Genomic DNA, 14,077 nt, shown 5'->3' with positions numbered 1-14,077 from the left:
CTTGCTGCTTCTGCTGACTGATGCCAATTCGGCAGAGCCTTGAGGTTTCTGCTGGTTCAAGCTGCTGCTACTGATTTGTGCTTGCTATTTGTGCAGACTGGACTGCTGGTATCCTAACAATGAAGAGTGGAATCACCCTCAAAGAACTGCTTCTTAGCAGATCCACAAACTCCTTTTCCTATAAACTGTCTGCTCCTACCTCTGGTCAGTGGGCAAGAATGGAGGTTGAAGCATTCAAGAACCCTAAATAAGGTAGGTTTAGATAAATCTAAGCCTACAATTGAGGTGAGTAGCACATTCTTTTGTTATAGGTTTGTGCCATATTTAACAATTCTGAACATCAAACCTAGCTGGGTGCTCTACATTTTCATCTGCTGAGTCTGTCTGACTGTCTTTCTGACTGTTTGTCTGTCTGTTTTAGCTGCCTATCCATTCTGCCATCATCCCCAACTATGTGCATCTATGGAGTAGATAATTATGTCCAAAATTAATCCAAGTCCCTCAGAAGCTAGTGTGATTCTCAACCAGGTATAATTTAAAAGTGCTCTTGACCACACCCTATTTCCAGGGACAAGTGACATTTCCCACTTTTCTAACAGGAAGAGTATAGTGTTCACAATAGCTTTTAATCCTTTTAATAGTACAGTGCCATGGTCCATAGTAGCTTTTAATCCTTCCCCCAAACTTTTCTTTAAGTGAAAATGACAAAGCCTGAATTATATTTTTACACCAGCAACATAAACATAAAATGTAATTTTTATTATTTTTTATTTAAGAAGAGGCATATGAAATCATAAAGCCCTCATAAGGTCTAATCCTGGACTCCAAAGGAATTCAGTTTTACTAGAAACATTTCTTTATTCAGTTTTGACTTTTTATGTATTTGTGTCTCAAATTTCCATATAAAAGATAAGACCTAGCCTCTGTTCTCCAAGGAAATAGTTGCAGGTGACCCCCCTGAGGCCATAGAGACCCTTTAGGATGTCTTTTTCCATCTGCTTCTCCTAGTGTAGAAAATCTATGCTGCAATGTTCATCCCATCAGGACTTCTCCTGGGCTGCTCTGTGTTTTCATTAACATCAGTTCCACAAATGCCTAGGGTCACTTTACACACTGCAGCACACTATCATTCTGCTGCCTCGGAAACATGTCTGTGAGAACTGTGTTGTGTGAGGCAAGCTTGGAATCCCAGCTGCTCAAAGGCTTAAGCAAGGTGGAGAAATCCTAAGTTCAAGGCTATATGATAGAGAGAGACACACAGAGAGAGAGACAGAGACAGACAGAGAGAGAAAGACAGGGAGAGAGAGAGAGAGAGAGAGAGAGAGAGAGAGAGAGAGAGAGAGAGAGAGAGAGAGAGAGAGGCTAGCCTTGGAAGTTTAGTGAGACCCTGTCTCAAAAGAACATAGAAAATAAAACTAGTGAGAAAGACTATGTGCCATGTTCAACACTCCAATAGTTCAAAAGTAAAATATAAAGAAAGATTCTGCCTGAATCTAAATGTCCCAAAGGCTAGAGAGTTCTGAGGGGATCAAGTTCTATGTATTGACCATACCGGCCATGCTGTAATTGCAACTGGGTCATGACATCCTTTCCAAATGACCTGCCTGGCCTTTAGTTCCAAATGTGTAGCCCATCTGTTTTTCTAAATCACCTACCTCATTTACTGAGTTTTTCAGCACCCGCTAGGCGTGGATTGCTTGTAAGAGAGATGTTAGTCTGGAAGAGGGGGTTGTTTTGGAAAACAGGGGACTATTATTAACATTAATTTTCTCCCATTCTCTATTATTCTACTAAATATGTATGTTTCTGAGCAGCTTAATAACCAACACAGTGAGAAGTGGGTGGGGGACAGGATTCTCCGTCATCCACTGTGTCTACCTCCAGAGAGGTAGAAAGCACAGTCGCCAAACACAAGCTATCTTCCCTTACAACATGCCAAACTCACACACTGCCAGTAACAGAGAAGCCAGCCTGAGGAGTGCTTAAACTTTGAATTGAAAGGCTAATGATGCATTTCTTCCAGAAAGCAACACTGACTAATAAGAGAGCTTGAAGCCGTATGTCAGTCACTGTCTTAGGCTGGCTCTTATACTAGTACTGGTGGCCAGAATGGGATGGGAACTGCTCAGTGAAAGAGTTGCTCCAACTTTTTAAGGAAATAATGAATACTGAAGACTTTTGGGGAGGAAAGAAAAAACACCAGTGCTGGATTCAAATTTCATAGGCTGACTGGTAGAATCATGGGACTTTACTGTCACAAGCTAAAACTCTTGTTTTCCCTGGTAGAATATATAGTTGAAAGAATTACATAATCTACACTCTAGCTTAATGGGATGTAGGGCATGTAGCTTTTTGTCACTAACTTATCTCACTGCTCAATCCCAGTGCTAATGAAGCAAAGATCACAGCTTTGATTGACAGATGGTCCCCATTGCTCTAAAGTAGTCTGCAGCCAAATATGCCATAACTACAACTGGTCAACTTGACTCTTCTGTTAATATATACTGAATCCCTACTATGTAATTTAGTGTGTGGTGTGATGTACTCACAACAAAACAAAGTGAAGCAAACAAACAAACAGAAATCCAGGACAGTACGGGCGACAGATGCATTCGCAAACAGCTACTACAAAACGAATTATGATAACCACAGTAACAGAAGCATAAAGTAAAGTGGGAAATCAGAAGAGAACAATTAATTCCAACCCACAAGGATATGAATGGATCACTTCAAATTTATCACCACCCCAGGAACAGCAATTTGCCACATATGTTATAATAACAGTGGGTTGGCATTGCTATTTTAAAACACAAATGAAGAATATATTGTAATTAGATGAGATTCACTAACAAAATAGAGCAAACCAACCAGAAGTCCAAAATACTAAAAGACAAATAATGATTTATCCCTTTGCACATTATGGTTCTGGATCCTTTATGAACTAGAGGCCTGGTAGTAGGTTGTCAGCATAGCCCTCACGTGGGATTAAAATAGTTGTTATAGTTCCTGAGCTGGATCTTCAGACAGCAAGCTGCTGTGAGAGAATGCCTGAGTTTTGCTCTTGGCTTCCCATATGTCAATATTATCTCTCTCTTTCCCCTATGTATTCGTTCCATTGTGGTACCATTCGCCATAAGGTCCTAGCCTGGGCTAGTGTTATGCATTTAAAATAATAGACTGAATTAGCCTCTTTTATTTTAAGCACCCTGCCTTGGGTATGCTGTTACTTCAATGGAAATAAAGAGAAAGGAAAGAATAAATGAGCAACTCGAGCCTCCATTCCTCTCAGCAGCCAGGCTTTGGTGTCACGCTGATGGTCACTGTGGTGAAAGATGATTTCATGTCCCAACAATGTGTCACTCACCTCTGCACACAAATGTAAAAGACAACATCTAGTAATAACGTTCATTCATTAGATGCATCAATAAGGGCATTCTTTGTGGACTTTGTACATGGATTCAAGGTTAGGTTTTTATCTATCTAATGTGATATGGTTTGGTTTGGTTTGAACTTGGAATCGGGCCTTTCTGTGGTGTAGCCTATACTAGCCTTGATTCCACAATCTTGTCTCAGTTCCCAGCTGCACCATCATGTCAGGTGTTAATTATTAACTTTGTAAGGTATTGGAGTCAGGAAAATGGGATTTGTAAGCAGAGATGCCCATGTTTAAACTATGAATTTCCCACTTTAAGCCTGAGTATCCCTGGTCAAGTAGAGTAGTCTCCCATGGGGGAAGTATATAGCATGTAATGGAATGAACTCATGCTTGTAGAGCACTCGCCCTGACAATGAGCATGTTGCTAGTGACTATATTATCACCATGCTATCATCATCATCATCACTGTCACCATCATCATTATCAGTTATATAAAAAAACGTTCCCATGTCAATCCAGACCTAGTCTGTTAATTTTTTTTAACTTATTAAAACTGCAATGTGTTAAAATTCTGTTGATATTTTTTAACCAAAATACCTTGTGTCTCCTCTTCTCTCCATTCCCAAGGCCTCCAATGACACATGGTCCTCCCTGTCTTGTTATTTCTATTCTTTGTAAATTCTGTAGGTAAAGAAAATAATCACTAACCAATCATAAATTCATGGAAGAGGCTATATAACAAGAACAGAGAAAAGCACACATTTTCTTCAGTAAATTTTATGCGATGTAGGAACCCAAGTAAGGAATGAAGCCCCAAGAAACAGTTATGTCTTGGCATTTTCTGTAGTAGGATTGATGAATTATAGAGGTTATGCAGAGGTGAAGGGGGTAAAGCGAGGCCTAGTGATAAAAACTCAGAGAATTACCTTCTCATGGAGAGACTTAAGAGAAGATTTAGTTTGGATTATGGTTCTGGAGGTTTCTGTTGAATCAGAACAGCTCACATCATGTAAGCCAGGAAGGAGGACGTGTGTGTGTGTGTGTGTGTGTGTGTGTGTGTGTGTGTGTGCACATCCAGTCTATGGGATGAATCTGTGCCTACTCATGGCAGGACTTCCTCTTTTGGATTTATCCACTCCCTGGTGTTCCTTACGAATGACCTACCAATCTCTTTGACAATCAAGCTTTCCCATCATACTTTGAAAAGCCTGTTTTGCAAATTCTTCTGTGTCTGTGTGTCTTAAAAGGGAAGGGCAATGTGTTCCTTGCTGTTGGGATGTTGGGAGGGTAACTCTCCCAGGAGAATCTTTTCTCCTCCTTCATGGAGGAAATTAAATTGAGTGATAGTAAAAGAGGCTTTTTTTTCCTGCAGTTTCCCCAAAGTACTTAGGTTTCAGCATGTCAGAGTGGCCTATGTGGTGTGGTCTCCTGACCCAGTCAGTCCTTTGCTTCTTGCTTCTTTTTCCCATCCAAATCTCCTGGGGCATCTACAGTGAACTTTTCTTTCTCATTTTTTGTTCCTTGTTTTGTTTTATATGGGGTTTGTGTCTGGCTTCAGATATGAAACCCGGGACCTAATCAATGCATCCTGATCAGGAGCTCTCCCACGGGGCCACACCCTAGCCCAGGGTGAACTTTTCAAATGTCAAGTTATACTGTGTCCTCTAATGTCTTCCCTTGGTTTAAATTCTGATAGCATCACTGTGACCTACAAAGTCTTCTATGATCAGAGCCCAGCTCATGCTATACAACTGCTGGTTCTCCTAGAAAATGAGGATGATAACACCTGCTCTGGCCTCTGGCCTGTCTTTCCTCCCAACCATGGGAAAGATGCAGAGAGCACTACAGATCCTTCAATTGAATAGATCTTCCCTAAATTTGCTGTACCTTCCAGTACATGCATGTTTGCCATCTGTCCCTTTCCAATGGGGAAATTTCATATATCTTTGTTGTCTGTCTCTCTGTGAAGGCTACCAGCTCCCCAGCACCACAGCCTGGACTGTCCTATGTGCCTCAGAACACTCATCACTAACCTATAATTATAACCCATGTCTTGACTCAGTGTGTGTTGATTCCATTTCACACAAGGGCTCCTGACTATAAAATAGTTTAGATTTTCTGCATGACACATATCACTTCTTAATCCAGATGTGACCCATTCCCATATCAATTGTCGATAAACAGTTGCCCATAGGCCAATCTGATGGAGACATTTCCTCAATTGAGGATCTCTCCTCCCAGAAGACTTGAGCTTGTATCAAATTGAGTAAAACCTAATCAGAACCGGGAGTCATTGGGGGTTTGGGCATAGACAGTCTGGCTTCTGTGTACACTGGCTGCCTCTGGGGATGACTTGAACACCATTTGTGGGCTGTCAAAGACAGAGTGTAGAGCAGATACCTTAGGGAGGAGTCAAGATTTACTCCAAAATAGCTATTTGCTAAGTATTGGTAGAGGAGGTAATTCAATGCATGAACAGATGTGTGACAGGTAGCTAGTCACAGAAGAGCAGCACTGAGCCCGGCTCCGAGGTCTGTGAGATGTATTTATCACCCTCCTAGAGTCAGAGTGAGAACCTGCCTCTAGAAACATGTTTCTATACTCATGTATGCACAGTTACACTGTACTGCAGGGAGGATGAGGACCTCTTGAACATCACCGGTGAATCCCTGTTTGAGAACTTTCAGGAATCTCTGTTTGAGGACATCCAGGAATCCTTGTTTGAGGACATCCAGGAATTCTTGCTTGAGGACATCCAGCAAATCTTGTTTGAGGACGTCCAGGAATCCCCATTTGAGGAACTCCTGCACCCTCTCAGTCACTCTTAACAGGAGGTGTGATTTTCAGAAGTACAGTTAAAAAGGACAAGGAAACAACTAGTTGCCCATCAACAGATGAATACATATACAAATGGGACAGGCACAATGGAAATCTACTCAGCAAGAATCTGTGGGAATATGTGTAGTTTCAAAAGCTTAAAATTAATAGAAGTAACGTATGAAAACAAAGCCACATGTTCTTGCTCATATGTGTATCTTAGTCTGTTATTACACATACACACACACACACACACACACACACACACACACATGTAAATATAAAACCAAAAACTATGATGGAGACAAATAGGTAGTAAGGAAGGATGGAGAGAGGGAGACAGGACTCATAGGACATGGAAGATGAAAAGAGGCTAAAGAAGGTTAAAAGAGAGGGTTATAGGAAGGAAGCAAGGGATTATGGGAAGTAGAGAAGTCGGGAAGCTGAGAGGGATGGAAAACCTGCTAAAATACTCTATGCTCTTGACTACCACAATGATATCTCCAACACCTTGTATTTCAATTTAAAAATTATTAGTATAAAAGTACAATTTTCATCTGTGCAGTGGCCCTTGCCGGCAATCTTTTGGGGACAGAAGCAGAAAGAAAGTGTCACAAGCCTCAGAACAGCCTGGGCCATGTGCTATAAAAACAGGGCAGTTCTGAAAAAAAATCTTCAAAAAGATCTCCTGTCTAAAGTGCCTGCTCCAATCTCACAAAATGCATGAATGTAACAGAAAAAATTAATGTTTTTCTGTTTTCCAAATTTAAAATATTGATTGTGGGCCAAGGAGGTGGTTCTATGCATAGAGTGCACAAGTACCCAGACTTGAGGTTGGATTCCAAGTGCCCACAGATAAGCTGGGTGTGGCAGCTGGCAGCTGCAGCTTTGGTTTGCAGGGCTTGAGACAGCCAGGTTCCTAGAGTGCACTGATAGCCATCACAGCTGAGCCTCAGTGAATCCCAGGCTCTGTGATAGAGACTCTAACTCAATAAGCAAGATGTGGATTGATAGAGGAAGATGCCCCATGTTGACCTCTGACCTCCAATGTATACATTCACCTGTATACACATAGCTCACATGTGTGTATGTGTGAATGGAGTATGTTCATGTTCACATGTGCCTGTGCGCATGTGCATACATGTGCACACACACAAATTAAATAACCATTACATTGCATATGCTGAAACATAACAAAAATACCTAGTTCAGTATCATTAAGAGCAGAAATCAGACTTAACAAATCAGTTTTCCTAATTTTTAAAGCCAAAAGGAAATTAGACATTTTCTTGTAGTAGTACCAAAAAAGTTAATAAAGTATTGATTCTTTCCTTTAAGCTGGATTAAAATAATCAGTCCACTCATAGTCATGTTTTTAGTCATAGAAATTTCCAGTCCATAGATTTAGGTGGTTTAATTTAATAACAAATTAGAAAATGGTCCTAACACACGTGTTGGATGAATAAATAAAAGGTACTTTCCGTAAGGGAAAAACGATGAACTGTGCTTCAGGGAGGAAGGATCCAGCATTGCTTTGCACAAAAGCTTGCAGCAGAAGACTGACAGGGCAGGCAGAGGCTTGTGTGAGACCAGTAGGCCGCGTGCCCTGCAGTTCATCCTTCACAATGGGGAGTCTAAAGGGCTGTTTATTAAGTAATCTTTATGAGGATGTGCACAAAATATTGCCACATCTATGTTCAGTCTATTTTGAGCCTTTAAAGGAATCAGGAGGGATAAGGATGCTTTTCAACTTGCTTCATTTAAAAAAAAAATATTTTCTTTAATATGAGGACTGTTTTCCAAAGTGGGATATATTCTATCACACCATAAACCCTTTGGATCCAGTAGAAATCAAAGAGTTAAAACTCAGTGAACCTACACTGGGCTTGTTCATGTGTTTCCTGACTGCCTGGAGCCTAAAAGAAAAAAAAAATCCAGCCCTTAAGAATTGCTCATATTCACAGACGGAACTGTGTTCTGGGGTTTTGCTAAGAATTCTGCCCTGTTGCCCTTTGCCATGGAAGCACAGAAAATAACATCAACTGAGCCTTTATTTTTTTGAACTTGGGGTCTCATTTTCTTACAAAAAATCCAAGACAGATCATGTTGAAATTGTCTGCAGCTGATTTCTGTAACTAACATATGAGCACTGGTCAGTGGAATAAGAAACGGTAGATGGACAGGCACAGGACACTGCAAAAAAATGTGAAATTCCATGACCTCATAAACAACAACAAAAAACTGTTAACAAAAGAACCATAGTGGTTAAATTGAATCAATTTGGAGAGGGAAGGTTTTGTATGAGGGAAAGCTGGGGAAACATGAGCGAGGGGCTGACAACTTCCCCGCCAAGATGCTGAGAGTGTCTGTGTGTAAACCTGGTAGGAGCCTTGGTGTTAATATGCTTTCTCAGCAGAGATTAGAAGAGCCACTCTAGTGGATGGTACAGACACCACAAACATTTGCATACCTGGAACTACGGTAAGAAATGTGCAAGAGCATTTCTTGAAAAGTTATTATGTAAACACACTGAATCCTAGCTAAAACCTCACCTAACAATTGTCAATCTCCACCCCTGCCTTTTTTTAAAGAATAAAGGAAAACTAAGTGTTTCAAATAACAATAAACAATCAGAATCTGTGACCACACTTTTCACCAAGCCTCATCACTTCATTACTACAAAGGCTTTCCTTTCACATTACCAGCAAGAATAGACCAGCCACCAAGGTAGCATCTCTCTCTCTCTCTCTCTCTCTCTCTCTCTCTCTCTCTCTCTCTCTCTCTCTCTCTCGCTCTCTCTGTCTGTCTCTGTTTGTCTGTCTGTCTCGTCTCTGTCTCTGTCTCTGTCTCTGTCTCTGTCTCTCTCTCTCTCTCCCTCCCTCCCTCCCTCCTTTCCTCTGTCTTTCTCCCTCTCTCTCCCTCTCTTCTTCCATGTAAACATAAAATGTAGGATCGATCTTCCCCGTATGTTACATTGGTGATAATTTTCTAGAGACATATCTAATCAAGTTGTTCCTGGCTTTTGACTTTTGTGTCTGTGACGCATTTGATACAATACAGCTCCTGGGGACTTAGAACAGGTGCAACATGGTAGACCCAAGGTGGCTCTGCCTACCTTTGTAGCTCAGGAATCTGATGTTTTCCCCTACTTCGCATTCAAAAACTAAATCACACATTAGAACAACTGACATCAGCATCTGCCTTTCTATTGATATGATTAGTATTTAGACAAAATCACATTTAGATGTTGGACCAAAAGCTACACAAAATATATTTAATATGTCACTAGCAAAGTGACACCTATTCAGCTGCAAATTCTAAACTGACTGATGTGACAAGTTTTAGTTTAAAATACAAGCTGTGCCCATCAACTTATTTTAATCTATAAATTAATAGGTTTACTAGTGTTTTAAATGTACACTCTTTTTTACTGCCTCTTTAAGAGAGACAGAAAACTACTTTTACCTAGCATCTTTCTTTTTTTCAACCCTTGATCTTTTCTAGAACCTTTCAGGAAAGGTCAGACAAAATTTTTTAAGGGGATAGAAATCAGTAGGGGTAAAAACAGCAGGACTGAACCTGGGTAAAGCCCTTGGTGCCAGTTTTGGATCTAACGTGTATTACAGCGGCCGAATTCTAAACCTTTCAAAGATGGGATTTATAAGGGGAGTGCTAACACAACCTCAGCCGTGCTGTGCCAGGCTGCCAGGAATTATACTAAGACCAAAAGCATGCTCTTCCACTGTAGAGCCAGAGATTGTACAGCTGCCAAACAATAAGGCTTGTGTTTGTTTGTTTCACTTTTTCAAAAGTTCACTTTTTGCCTTTTCCAGGTGTCCCTAAAATAATAAGTCCATTCGGGAAGGAGGTGTCTCGGAGGAGGAGAGTGGGGTAAGGCCGGCCTCTAGCTTTACATGCTGTTTTGTTAGAAGGGCTTTGCCAGCTCTGCTTAACTGCTTCTGCCCTGCTTCATTAAAAAGGCACCAGGAGGGGGAATGAGGGAAAAGGAGAAATAGAACAGGACACTGAAGTTAAAACAATAAGACACTTTAAGTAAATCTGGGTCTAGAGGAAACAATGTAGCAAGGATAAAATTAGTAGGACCGAGAAAAAATATTGAAAGCTCCAAAAATTAAAGTTAAACCTTTGGTTTAAAAAATAAATCAAATGTTCTGCTGCCACATGTCAAGGAGAGAAAAGCAGCAAATGTGAGCACTGGTTCTCCTGTCTAAAGGGGAAACCACGAGCAGGTTAACACCTGGAGACTGGGGAGAGGAACAGAGTGGAGTTAATGACTCAGCCAAGGGGCAAAACATGTAGCTTCAAATTTAACCAAAGACTCACTGTAGTCCTGCAAATGGTCTGTGTGCGGTTCTGTCTGCATACGTTCCTTCTGAAAAGTTGTGGAAAAGGCAGCAGCAAGTGTAAGGGAGCATTTGAAGATGTCTTTCACAGACCCCAGATGGAGAAAACTGATCTTTTAGTCTGAAATCCTGAGAAGCAAAGAAGTCGGGAGTAGAAAACACACAGGCACACACCCATAAGTTACATGCCGCAAAGCAAAACCAGGAAAATAAGAAGCCCTTTGCTGACCCGTTTGTCGCCCTTAATCTTGGTTTCCTTCAGCTTCCAAGCCCAGCTTCTAGTTCCCACACAAGGCTCTCCTTCCCTGGTACCCAGATGCACCAGGAGGAGCTGGTGATCCTTGCAAAACAACAACCCCACAAACAACAAAAACCTCTCTCACTCACACAAAAGCCCACCTTGCAAATGAATGGAATATTAACGACTGCCTAACAGTTGCACCATTGGCAGGGCGAAACCCATCACTAACACAGCTCTGTCTCCAGATTGCCAGTGAGACCCGAGCAGCTAGAAGAGAAACACACCTACTGTATGTGAAAGGCTGGTGCAGATTTTTTTCCCTATCAGTCTAACCTCCTGTGTTGATGCATGAATGCTGGTACCCACTTACAGGGATGCCAGATGATCAGTGCAGAATGAAGGTCCCAAGAGAGGATCACATGGCTCTCTCTGCCCTGTGACGTCACTAGCAGATGGCATGGGTACCAGCTCTGGCAGTTGGCATCAATGTCACTTTTTAGAGATCAATGAGATAGTGCAGATACACACAGATCTAGAGGCTCCAGGAGACGATGCGACACTCAGCCTGAAAAGATTTGGAAGATCCAAAATGAAAACTGATTATTGAATGAAATTAAAACCTAAGGTAATATAAATAAAGATATACTCAATTGATGCTGGCTTTGCATGCAAGTATTTAAAGATACAGTATCACTGTCTTAGAGTATTTCTATGTTCTTTGCCATCTATAAGTTCTTATCATATTTCATTCTTATGATGTAATTATCACATATTTTCATTGCTATTATGTAATATTAAATATGTGGACATTTTGTGTGTGTGTGTGTGTGTGTGTGTGTGTGTGTAGTGAGGGGCTGAAAATTGTTAAATTAAAAGTCTGTTTTAATATGCCTATTTGGTTGAAGACATTAGATGAAAAATATTTGCTGCTTTACCCAACAAAAACCAAAAAAAGAAAAAAATGCATTTTTAACACAAATTATTTTCCCCTTTCATTTGGGATTCTGAACACACGTGCACAATTGCAGGCAGAATCCTTGGACCGTTCCTGTCCGATATTAGCTAGAGGGAGACTTCCGTGGCTCTTAGAACAAAAACACTAGGAGCGGAACAGCAGTAAACAGACAATTACATTGGGGGAATTCTTAGATGTTAAAGCAGTCGCAACATTTGCTTTGATTAAAAAAAAAATGCCAGTGATGTTTGTGAGTTTTTTCCCATTTGTTTATAGTCTTATTTTCAAATTAGCCCACTCCCCTTTTCCTGGAGGCTGGGAGGGCAGCACTAGCTTACATAGTTCTTTACTCTCAGGAAAAAAAAAAGCAATTTTAAATTTGATCTGATTGATCTTTTCTTTGAATCTGCATGTTCTACAGTCACTTATCTAAATTCCCAGTGTGAGGTTATCAGGAAATAAAGTTGGGGAATATTTCTTCTAACAAAATCCCCTCAGTTTGTTAGCTTAAGGGAAAGAGAACACTTTTCGTTTTTAAAAATTGGTTTCTCTTCTATTTTGTTCTCGGGAGAATTAGAATTAATGAAAGTCTGCATTATTATGTCATGCTTTTATTTGCTTTAACTCCACTTCATGTGTATTAAAAATCCACTTTAAAATCCAAGAGAAATAGAAAATGTGATCGTCTCTAATAAGTATTTTCTTTTACATTTTCTTTTGATAATTATAAATTGCTTGTATAAATTAAGGTTTCTGCATAGATCAATGTCTTTATGATTGTTGATCAGTGCAAACTCAAAATTTTTATTTAATATAAATAAGAGTCCTGGAATCAGTCTTTTTTATGTGCTCTTGGAGTCTTAATTATTTAGTCATCAAATATATTTGAAGTATATCAACTCTAAAAATTAAAACACTTTAAATACTTTGCTGGCATTTTTTTCAGGTAAATTAAGGTTAAAGAACCATGTTAACACTACCGTTTGACGAGTCTGTCGTAATGCCCGAATCCCAGATGTGCAGAAAGTTTGCTAGACAATGCGAGGACCAGAAACAAATTAAGAAACCAGAGAGCTTTCCAAAACAAGTTGTCCTTCGAGGAAAGAGCATTAAAAGGGCCCCTGGAGAAGAAACAGAGAAGGAGGAGGAGGAGGAAGACAGAGAAGAAGAAGATGAGAATGGTTTGCCCAGAAGGAGGGGTCTCAGGAAAAAAAAGACCACCAAACTACGATTGGAAAGGGTCAAGTTCAGGAGACAGGAAGCCAATGCGCGCGAGAGGAACCGGATGCACGGTCTCAACGATGCTCTGGACAATTTGCGAAAAGTAGTCCCCTGTTACTCGAAAACCCAAAAACTGTCCAAAATAGAAACTTTACGGCTGGCCAAAAATTACATCTGGGCACTTTCTGAAATTCTGAGGATTGGCAAGAGACCAGATCTGCTCACGTTCGTCCAAAACTTATGCAAAGGTCTTTCCCAGCCAACTACAAACTTGGTGGCAGGCTGCTTACAGCTCAACGCCAGGAGTTTCCTGATGGGTCAGGGTGGGGAGGCGGCCCACCACACAAGGTCACCCTACTCTACATTCTACCCACCCTACCACAGCCCTGAGCTGGCCACTCCCCCAGGGCATGGGACGCTTGATAATTCCAAGTCCATGAAACCCTACAATTACTGCAGTGCATATGAATCCTTCTATGAAAGCGCTTCCCCCGAGTGTGCCAGCCCTCAGTTTGAAGGTCCCTTAAGTCCTCCCCCAATTAACTATAATGGGATATTTTCCCTGAAGCAAGAAGAAACCTTGGACTATGGCAAAAATTACAATTATGGCATGCATTACTGTGCAGTGCCACCCAGGGGTCCCCTTGGGCAGGGTGCCATGTTCAGGTTGCCCACCGACAGCCACTTCCCTTACGACTTACATCTGCGCAGCCAATCTCTCACTATGCAAGATGAATTAAATGCAGTTTTTCATAATTAATGAGGAAAATGAAAATAAACAGTGGTCATTCACCTCCCACTCTAATTAAGACAGAGCAGATGCTTGTGGGCTGAGTAATTGGCACAACTCTATCTAAGGTGTTTACTAGTTTCTGAAGTGTGTTTCAAAGATTGTGACCATTTTCTATGTCATAATAAATCTCTTTTCGTATGAGAACTTCTGTTCCTTCCCTCTTGTCTGTATCACACTGTGATTCTCTCTCTCTTACTGGCAGGATTTTTCTTTCTTGTTTAAGTTTCTTTCAAATTCACTTAATTTATTTGAACAAGGTGTCTAAGAATATGTTGCTGAATAAAGACATGCACACAGCATTCTTCAATGT

At 40.7% G+C, this 14,077-nt stretch overlaps 1 protein-coding gene across 1 annotated transcript; it reads left to right on the top strand.

Moving 5' to 3' along the window:
- Positions 1-12,720: 12,720 nt before the first annotated feature.
- On the top strand, positions 12,721-13,734 carry Neurod6 (neuronal differentiation 6). The gene has a single exon (XM_052172547.1). It carries the CDS (start codon positions 12,721-12,723, stop codon positions 13,732-13,734), a length of 1,014 nt encoding a protein of 337 aa, XP_052028507.1.
- The last annotated feature ends 343 nt before the right edge of the window (positions 13,735-14,077 follow it).

The sequence above is a fragment of the Apodemus sylvaticus genome, chromosome 2 (assembly GCF_947179515.1).
Source record: "Apodemus sylvaticus chromosome 2, mApoSyl1.1, whole genome shotgun sequence".
NCBI classification, from domain to species: Eukaryota; Metazoa; Chordata; class Mammalia; order Rodentia; family Muridae; genus Apodemus; species Apodemus sylvaticus.
This window is presented reverse-complemented; position numbering and strand designations above follow the sequence as displayed.